The 10,450-nt window shown below is 39.6% G+C and overlaps 1 protein-coding gene across 2 annotated transcripts; it reads left to right on the plus strand.

Annotated features, from left to right (window-relative positions):
- The first annotated feature begins 226 nt into the window (after positions 1–226).
- Positions 227–4,095, plus strand: LOC131369101 (uncharacterized). 2 transcript variants are annotated; one of them, XR_009207235.1, is made up of 6 exons: positions 227–618; positions 1,369–1,686; positions 2,198–2,434; positions 2,775–2,860; positions 3,437–3,553; positions 3,729–4,095. XR_009207235.1 is itself a non-coding variant. In XM_058415547.1 (5 exons), the coding sequence occupies exons 1-5, from the start codon at positions 564–566 to the stop codon at positions 3,761–3,763; spliced, it is 762 nt and encodes a 253-aa protein (XP_058271530.1). In that variant the 5' UTR covers positions 231–563; the 3' UTR covers positions 3,764–4,095. The 2 variants fall into 2 exon arrangements, 1 of the variants encoding a protein (XP_058271530.1); XM_058415547.1 differs by lacking the exon at positions 2,775–2,860 and having other exon boundaries at positions 231–618.
- The last annotated feature ends 6,355 nt before the right edge of the window (positions 4,096–10,450 follow it).

Consider the following 10,450-nt stretch of genomic DNA (forward strand, 5'->3'; position numbering starts at 1 on the left):
ATTGACAGGCAAGAATCGAAAGTCAATGTGGCAGGCAAAAAGGGTCAAAAGCGGTAAACAAACACTTTGGAACCAAAACCGAAACACAAACCAAAACTCTAGTTTAATCAGGAACAGGCAAGGATCATACACGGAATAATCAAGGCAATCAATGGGGAAACGCTCAGTATGCAATGCAGAGATCACAGTGAACAAAGGGCAGCGTGCTGTTTAAGTACCCAAGTACACTGGAAGTCAGTTCAGTACTTGGGCGATGGCTGCCTCTGGTGTTCTGGTTCAGTATGCTTCGTTACAGTGAGAGGTTTATTGACCATGTATGACCATGTAAATAGGAGTGTGAAAAATATTTACTCAGACAAGACGACCAAACCACAGTGGTGCTCTACCACTTCCAAGTTTCTTGCTTAAAAGTCAAGAGGACTAGACAATGCACAGGACTTCCTATTTTTCTCAGTAAAGTGTTATTGGTGCTGTGAAAGAACTTCATCTTGCTTTTGTATTTGTTCTTCACTCAGTACCAAGATCTCTATCAAGTACAGAGAGAGGACGGTTCTCTGGGCGAAATGAGAATACAGGTCATTATTGGAGTCCTGTTGATTTACACCCAAGTTGCCATGGGTAGGTTTTATCCTTTAAAAATGCATAATTCATTTATTTACTACATGTGTGGTTGTACAGTTTCTGCTTTATCGCCTTTTAGTGAACACTTCCTGCAATTCAAAAGTAGAGAATGTTGTTATTTATCTGTAAATGACTTCATCAATCAAACGATCTTACAGTAAAAAAATAAATAAATGAAAAAACATGAACTAAAGGCACTAAATGGTTGAATATAGATTTGAATAGAATTTTATTTTGCAGGCATTTGTTTTTCATTGTCAGTGCTAACATGTGGATTTAAAGGAGTCTAAACCTCTAAAGTGCAGCTTGGGCGATCTGGCATAAATATCTAACCACAATAATTAAAACAAATAAATAAAGAGAATTTAATTCAGGATAAATATTACTTTAATGTAATTTGTTTTCTATATTTTTGCAAAGCTGCTTCGAGACAATGTCCACTGTTAAAATAGATTACAATATAATTATATAGCATCTATATATATATATTAGATATATATTAGATATATATTTTATTTTGTGTATGTTTATGCAATAAACTCATCTATTTCCTTTAATCATCTGTGCTGTTATAATGTTTTCCAGCCATTTTATTCCCAAAAGAAATTTAACCAGTTGCCAAATTTTTTTCTTCCTCTGCAGGTTCACTATTTCTAATAAGAATAATAATGAGAGAATTTTCACAGATCTGGTGTGTTTCAGAGTGCAATAATATTAACAGCTGATGATGTTTTTCTTCCTCTGCAGGTTCACTGTTTCAGGATCATGTTTTCTGTAGATTTAATCAGAGTAATCAGTGTTATGTAGCTGTGGGACAACCTCTGCACCTGCAAATGCCCCAGGAGGATGGGTTTGACCTAAAGACCACTGGTTTAATTTTAAGATATAGAAAAAACCAAAGTCCCCCACCAACACCACGTCTCCCAAGATGGCAGTTTGTTAATGATAATAAAACTATGATACTAACCAGTGCAGAGAGCAGCGACTCTGGAACATACACTTTAATCATCTTTGATGTAAACGGGAAAGATAAAAGCAGTTCTACTCTCCAGGTGAACACTGAAGGTAGGACCACACAACCTCTAATCACATGAATCTGTAATAATTTTAAAACACACTTCAACATTAGTCTATCTGAATTCATGCTAGAATGGTAAAACTGTCACAAATGATGAAACTCTGCTGAATTCTCAAATCCGATTTTTTGGAAAGTCTTTTCTTATAATAATAGTTGAGGATGTATTCATAAAATGTCAAATGAAAATTTATCCAGATTTGTTTTGCCAAACCACCACCACCATCATCATCATCAACATCAACATCAACATCATCATCATCATCATCATCATCATCATAGTGCAGGAATATCCATATTCGAAGTTCCTGTGAAATACAGGCTAGAGATATATAACCAGTGAACCCAGGACTCTGACCTGCAGTATTAATGCATGCATGATGTCATTATCTAATAGGCTAACAAGACATGAAGCTAAATATCAAGATTAGCTGTGAGCGATGCAGCAGAGAGGAAATCATTAACAACAGTTATTACATTTCTACATTCTGTCATTTACAGCCAGGGTGTCCTCAGTGGAATTGTCCTACAGCTGCTTGTTCTCTGAGGTCAGGAAAGTGTACTGTTCTGCTGATGGAGACAACCTCCGCTTCAACTGGACTTCTGATTCAATCACTCGATTGGAGGATGACAACAAAACTCTCGTACTGGATAAAAAGCATAATGACAAAGTCACCTGTCATGTCGAAAATCACGTCAGTCAGAGCCAAAATTCCACTGAACTCCCAGAATGTGCCGGTGAGTTTTTTTTTTTTTTTAAATAATAAATTAACACTGCATTAATTTTTAACTATTGTCCAGTGCTTCTTACTTACCCGCACCGTCCACTTTATTAGTAACACCTGTACACATTTTGTGATCTCTGTGACTTTTACTGTGACAGTGTTGTTGCGACCAGATGAGCTGGTTTAGGAATTTCATAAACTGCAGATTTTCTGGGAATTTCAAACAAAATAGTCTTTACATCTCTCATCACGGTTATAAAAACAAGATGTTTCTGTCACCACTCACAGGATTATTTTTGTTTTTCACACCATTCTGTTTAAACTGTTATTGTAATACCCTCTACCTGTGAAAGGGGGAAATTATGGAACAGGAACAGGAGCTGCTGTTTCACTGCCCGTCTCTGTATTAACTGAACAGCAGGCACCCCTCCTCTCACAGGTAAATACTCTCAGGGAACAGTAGTCAATAACAGAGCAACAGACATAATTAATCACAAATATAAATACAGATAAAAGAAAAGTAAAATATAACACTTACATTTTCCGCAATATATACATTATATTTAATTCTATGACCACCACATTATATAGACTGTTGTGTGTGAAAATTCCAGGACTTGAAATATTCAACCCAGCCCAACATTCATGATATGGTTAAAGTCACAAACATCATTAAATTAATATTAATTAAAGTTTTTCATATATTTCCAGTTGTTCCTATAATGTGGACATTGTGCGTACTTACTTATAGAATGGTTATGGCTCTATTTACATATAACATGCAATTACAATTTTTTTTAATTAGCCCAGGCTCTCGGTACTGACTTTACTAGATGATCTGCTTAATATGACCAGCTGCACACAGTCTTTTAGTTTCTGTAGTTTTCTAATATCCTCACATGGATGTATGTGCTGATCTCCTCCCTGAGAGAAATGATTACTCACTGACCAAAACAAAGCATCTCTCTCTCTCTCTCTCTCTCTCTCTCTCTCTCTCTCTCTCTGTCTGTCTTAGATTTCACCATTGTGTTTGTGTTCGTGTGGCTCTTTGAGGTCATCATCTTGCTGTCTGTGTTAGTGGGGACATTGTACATCTACCCCAGATTCTACAGGAAACAGAGAACACCAGAAAGTAAGACTTTAACACTCGCTAGCTTGGAAAATGTACATATTAAAGTCCATACCGAATTATAAAGTAGGTAAGATGTTGAAACAGAAGAGCATGAACAACTAGAAAACTGAATGTTAAAGCTGATGTAATGTCTAAAACCGATCACCAGAGGTTTATCTTTCCATCACAAAATCAGGACCAGGAAGCTCTGTAGACCTGGACCAGGATTAGAAGAGGCAGACTGTGGCTGATCTCCTCTACATGAACAGTCATCACTCTCCGTCTCATCCAGACTGAAACATGAGAAAAATGTAACTGTAACTATAACAGATGATTAACAGAGAAACTAAACTCACTTAAATGAACAACTTACTCAGGCTCATGATTCCTGCAGATTCACTGAAAAACTGAGTGCTTATTTTGCTTATGTTTTATTTCTAATATTCTAACCACAATTAATGCTTTGAATTTACTATTAAAATCCTAGCAACAATTTAATATGTTAAATATTTTTGAAATGTAAATCCAATTTTTGTGTCATATACTGTATACTACACGGGTGAATGCAGAAATAAATTCTGTTTGAGTTATTATTAATACGTTTAGTATTTTTTTAATCTAACACCTAAACACTCATGTTCTATACTGTTCTATAGTCTGAATATACAGTAGCATACAGTTAAGGAGGAACAATAGCAGGAAGAATGTAAAGGGCAATCCTTGACCACAGACACATCAAACAGATGCCCTTTGAAATGTCTGAACTGTCCAGGGTGTGTGTGGGTGTGTGTATGTATTTGTGCCCAGAGATGGCTTAGTACCTTGAACACAACCTGCAGGAAGCAGCAACTCTGGGAAATACACTTTAGTCATACAGGCGAAAATATTAAAACATTTTATAATCTCCAGCTGAAGATTGAAGGTAGGACCACATCAGGTCTAATCACAGCACACCACATGACTACATTAACAAGCCATTTGATAAAACTAGGCTATCTATGGAAAAAAAATACTGGAATAAACCATTAATGGCTTTAAAATGCACAATTAAAGGAAGACACTATAGGGGAAAAAAGCAAAAATATGTTAAATATGTATATTCAATCAACCTCAGTTGTTGTTAACGTCATAATCTTCACATATCTACATCTTAAATGGCTGAAATGTTTTTGTATTTCTACTTGTAGATATCATTCTGCTTATCCTGAGCTCTGTTTGTGGGATTCTCATTGTACTAGATGTCTTAGTGTTCTGCATCTACTAGAAGAGACAAGGCCTAACAAAGAAAGAAGGTCAGAAGGAATCTGTGTTTTCACAGATTTGAGTTTGCACAAAGTTGTGTGAAATTTGTTACCTGGCACTCACAAACATTTAATTGTTTAAGTCACTTTTTCTTTAAGATCACATTTTGTAGTTTCTGAAATTTAAATCTTTTTAAATTAAAAATTTAAAATTTTTTGCCGATCTGGCAAAAAACAAGTCACTTATTTAAGATCACATTTATTTTTGTTGTGCTTGCGCTTGATCTGTAGCTATATGATCTTATAATTTCTACTTTATAATGATTTTGTGACAGCCAATCATGTGTCAGATGTACAGGACAATAAAGCAGAGAGTGAGTGTATTTCTGAATCTTTTGTAATTTCCTGTAGCATTAGTGTTTTTCTGTAGTGTTTTGTTGACAGCCCCTTCTCAAGACAACAATGAGCTTGTGTACGCAGAGGTCACCCATACAGCCATGAACAGGACAGAGACAAGACCCAGTACATGTAAGACTTTGGGTTTATCAGTATGGATTCATAATACAATAAAGAAATCTGAAATGGTTAATGCTGTTTATTGTTCTGCTCTTAGTTATTAGTGTCAGTCAGTTAACCTTGCCTGGTAAGATCTTTTAGAGTTCAGCTAATATACTGCTCAAAAAAAATTAAAGGAACACTTTGAAATCAGATCTGAATGGGGAAAAATATCATGCTGGATATCTATACTGGTATACCTGGTAATGTGTAAGGAACTAAAGGATGCCACGTCATTTGATGGAAATGAAAATTATCAACCTACAGAGGGCTGAAATCAAAGACACCCCCGAAAATTTGTGAAAAAATGATCCAGCAGGCTAGTCCATTTTGCTGAAATTTCATTGCAGCAACTCAAAATGGTACTCAGTGGTTTGTATGGTAGAGGAAGTTGATAACATTCCACCCATAAAAACTCAGCTCTACTAACAGTGAAACTATTTCAGTATCTGGTTATGCAATTGCTGATTTTTTCAATGGTTTGTCCGTCTTGCTTTCTAGAACTCAGGTAACTGTTTGTGTGGAGTTTTACATGTGCTCACTGCATCCATGTGGTTTCCTCTGACCTCCCAAAACATGTCAGTTGGTGTACTGGCTATACTAAATTTCCCTGTAGGTGTGTGTGTGTTTGTGTGTGTGCGTGTGTGTGTGTGTGTGTGTGTGTGTGTGTGAGAAAGAGAGATGCATTACAGAGGACTGTTATAGACTCTGAATATAGACTATACATTTTTTCCCCACAGTGAAATAGTGTTCATTGTTAGTTATTTATTTTAATTAAAAACACTGATTCTGTAATCACAGCACAAAAAGAATCTTATAACAAATATCTTTACTCTTGTTTAGAAATAAAGGCTTATATGTATGTTTTGCTGTTGTTTATTCTTGTTTTCACTCTTGTGTCATCACCATGGTCCTTAATCATAAGTAAGGCCTTGGGACTCAGTTAAAACTTTGTTTCATGATTGAAGTAAAAATAAAAAGGAAGTTTCTTGTTGAAGTTTTAAGTGTAAAAACCACAAAGCTGCAGCTTCCTAAGCAGATCACACACTATTTGAGTTGCTCAATTTTTTTCAAACCAACATTTCTGCTTCCCTATTTAACAAAAGAGCTGCACATAAGAAGTGTCCATCCGTCCATCCGTCCATCCATCCATTTTCTATACACGCTTTATTCCTAATTAGGGTCATGGGGATCTGCTGGAGCCTATCCCAGCACACATTGGGCAAAAGGCAGGGGTACACCCTGGACAGGTTGCCAGTCCATCACAGTGCCATACAACCACACACACTTACTCCTATGGGTATTTTAGAATTACCAGTCAACCTAATGTACATGTTTTTGGACTGTGGGAGGAAACCAGAGTAAACCCACACAGGCACGGGGGAGAACATGCAAACTCCACACAGAAAGGCCCCTGCCTGTTCGAACCTGGTATTCAAACCCAGGATCTTCTTGCTGTGAGGCAACAGTGCTAACCACTAAGGCACTGTGCTGCCCAAAAAGTGTCCAATTTATGTGAGTGAAATAAATGATCAAAATGTCTAATATTGTTCAGCTGTAAATAGACTTTCAGTTTATATGATGGCTAAAACTTTCACTGGTGTTGATTTAAATGTCTGTGGCTTGTATTTTGTCAGGAGTTATTGGGACAGTTCCTTTCCAGACCTCTAGGGGTGCTGACAAGTGGTTTATTTATTATTGTTATTCCTATGTTGGTGGTGCCACGCCCTTTCCTCATGTGTTTTCTCGATTTCTCACCTGTCCCTTGTTTTCCCTTGATGCGCTGCTTTATATATGTTTGTCCTTCTGTCTTGGTCAGTGTCAGTCATTATGTTTATATATGTGTGGACGTAACGGTGTATGTGTGCTGTAAGGCCGGACGCTGTGTTATTTAGGTTTTTATGTTATAGTCATGTTTTGTTGAGGTTATTTAAGTTTCCATGTCATAGTTCTGGTTTATTTCTGTTAATGTTAATGTAGTTGTATTTTGTTTTGTTAAATGAAAGCAGTGCATGTACTGGATCTCTGTGTTTGGGTCTTATCTGCTACTGTGGGGGATCAAGCTTATGGTGGAGATCCGGGGTTTGATCCCCACCATCGGCGGTGTCCGCCCCATTCATTACTGATTTATTAAAAATATGTTTTTAAAAATGTAACTATTTTATTCCTGATAATCTGTAGTATCTATCACTATAAGACCTCAGCACATTTTTTTTTCCTTTTTGTTTTCTGTGAAATGATACCAAAAAAGGAATTTGTTCAGTTAGACTGTGTTTATGAGTGTGTGTGATATCGCGCCTTAAGAGTTAACGCCTGAGGTTTTACACCACTGTTAACTCAGGGGCAGAAACTTTTTTTTCTGCAGGCGACTGGCTGATCAGTCCGCAAAGTCATGAGTTTTTTGTTTGTTTGTTTGTTTGTTTTTTAAACCTATAAATATAGATTTCAAAATTGCGTTATAATGTAATAATTAATGGAAATCATATTTCTGTAATATTTCTGTAAGAAAATAATAAAGTCTTCTAGCTTACATGCCACATGGAGAGTAATTGCTGTGCTTGCTTCTATAAATAAAAAACAAAAAAATAAAAAAACAAATAATTAAATAAATAAATGATGAATCGTTCGTCCCTGGTTGATTGAAGATTGATTGATTTCGATTTTTGTTATCAACTTCAGGTCCTATTAAGATCAATATATCTGATATAAACATAGAAAAATCAAACTCAGGATTTCAGGATTAAATGGTAAATAAACTATTTATTAAATAGTACTAATAAACAAAGGTGGATATAAATGCAGATTCTATTTATTATAATGTGCAAATAGAACTTATGTGAACCAGGATAACTAAGCAAAAACACTAGGACTGTCACTGACTCAAAAGATACAAACATGAGGATAAGGATGAGGCACATGGTAGCATCAGTAGCAAGACCAAGACACAATGAGAAAACATGCACTTAAATGATTTGGAACTAAAGGGATAATTCCACAAAGGTGAGCGTTATCATGGGGGAAATGGAAAACACAATAATGATGAGACAACAATGATGCAGAAGTATGATGATACCTAAAAAAAGGACCAGGCTGGTGTGAGAGGTTTATTGACCATGTATGACCATGTAAGTATGAGTGTGAAAAATATTTACTCAGACAAGACGACCAAACCACAGTGGTGCTCTACCACTTTCAAGTTTCTCGCTTAAAAGTCAAGTGGTCTAGATGATGCACGGAACTTCCTCTGTTTCTCAGTAAAGTGTTATTAGTGCTGTGAAAGAGCCTCTGTCAGGGATGGCAGGTGAGGACCCAAATGCAGAACACAGTCCGAGTTCAAACTTAGAGTCTTTATTAAAAACGGCACAAAGAATGGCAGAGTTCTCAGTCAACTTCAATAGAGAACAGGTTAAACGTAGGACTGGCAGAGTCATAAGCAGCATACAGTCCAATAATCCAAATCCAGAGAACAGGTAAAACGTAGGACAGGCAGAGACATTAACAGCATACAGTCCAATAATCCAAATCCAGAGAACAGGTTAAACGTAGGACAGGCAGAGACATTACCAGGCAGACAGGAACAGAAGAAAAGGGCAGGATGCCGTCTCAGGAGCTCAAGGCTGACTGAAGAGACCATCTGGCAAGGAGCATGGACTGCTCGCTAGCTTATATAGGGCAGAGGAGCATAAAATGGCGGAAACCGGAAATGAGATCGCAAAACCGGAAGTTGCGTCCCGGAACCGGAAGTGGCCACACGGAACCCGGAAATGCATGCCTGACAGTACCCCTCCCTCCACGGGGCGTCTCACGACGCCCCTCCTGGTTGATCAGGGTGCTCGCGGTGGAACCGGGAAACAAGGTCGGGATCAAGGATGTGACGAGCAGGCACCCAGGAGCGTTCTTCAGGGCCGTAGCCCTCCCAGTCGACAAGATACTGGAGACCTCTACCCCGACGTCTGGAGCGTAGAAGGCGGCGAACCGTATAAACGGGGCCTCCATCAATGACCCGGGCGGGAGGAGGGGGTCTGGTGGAGGGAACCAGCGAACAGGCTTGGACAGGCTTGAGTCTGGAGACGTGGAACGTAGGGTGGATGCGAAGGGCCCGGGGCAGCCTGAGTCGGACGGACACTGGATTGAGCACTTTAGAGATTGGGAACGGACCAACAAAGCGAGGAGCGAGCTTCCGACAGGCGATTTTCAGGGGCAGATCCCGAGTGGACAGCCAAACACGTTGACCAACATGGTAAGGGGGTGCCGGGTGGCGCTTACGATTAGCCCATCGAGCATAGCTTTTGGATGAGCGGAGAAGCACTAAGCGGGTCCTCCTCCAGACCCGACGACACCGTTTAACCAGGGCAAGGGCAGAGGGAACCGAGGCCTCTAATTCTTGGGAAGAGAACAGAGGTGGTTGATAGCCGTAAGCGGCCTGGAAAGGAGAGAGGCCTGTGGCAGCCGAGGGAAGAGAGTTGTGGGCATATTCGACCCAAATGAGGTTGGATGACCAGGATGTAGGGTCTTCAGAACAGAGGATTCTGAGTCCAGTCTCCAACTCTTGGTTCAATCGCTCCGTCTGGCCGTTGGTCTGCGGGTGGAAGCCAGATGAAAGGCTAATGGAGGTACCCAGGAGGTGACAGAACTGCTTCCAGAATCTCGAGGTGAACTGAGGCCCCCGGTCAGACACAATATTGCGAGGTAATCCGTGTAGGCGGAAGACATGAAGTAGTAGCATCTGGGCAGTCTCCTTGGCGGAGGGAAGCTTGGCCAAGGGCACGAAATGGACCATCTTCGAGAATCGGTCCACCACCGTGAGGATGGTAGTGTGGCCGGCCGAAGGAGGTAGTCCGCTGACAAAGTCCAGGGAGATGTGGGACCAAGGTCGTCTGGGGGTCGGAAGGGGGCGCAGGAGCCCGGCCTGTGGGGTCCTGGACGATTTCTGCTGAGCACAGGTGGGACAGGCTGCCACAAATCTCTGGACATCGTGCTTGAGTGATGGCCACCAGAAACGCTGTTGGAGAGTAGACAAGGTACGGGAAACCCCGGGATGACAAAAAAGGCGGTTGCTGTGACACCACTGGATGACCTGAGACCTAAGGTGATCAGGGACAAAGAGTCTGTTCCTGGGGCA

The sequence above is a fragment of the Hemibagrus wyckioides genome, linkage group LG02 (genome assembly GCF_019097595.1).
Source record: "Hemibagrus wyckioides isolate EC202008001 linkage group LG02, SWU_Hwy_1.0, whole genome shotgun sequence".
In the NCBI taxonomy this organism is placed as follows: domain Eukaryota; kingdom Metazoa; phylum Chordata; class Actinopteri; order Siluriformes; family Bagridae; genus Hemibagrus; species Hemibagrus wyckioides.

Excerpts from the sequence above, each read along its gene's own strand:
- LOC131369101 (XM_058415547.1), top strand. The coding sequence starts at position 564 with ATGAGAATACAGGTCATTATTGGAGTCCTGTTGATTTACACCCAAGTT. Across the intron at positions 1,687-2,197 it reads TCTCCAGGTGAACACTGAAG|CCAGGGTGTCCTCAGTGGAA; the intron begins GTAGGACCACAC and ends TGTCATTTACAG. Across the intron at positions 3,554-3,728 it reads GAAACAGAGAACACCAGAAA|GACCAGGAAGCTCTGTAGAC; the intron begins GTAAGACTTTAA and ends TCACAAAATCAG.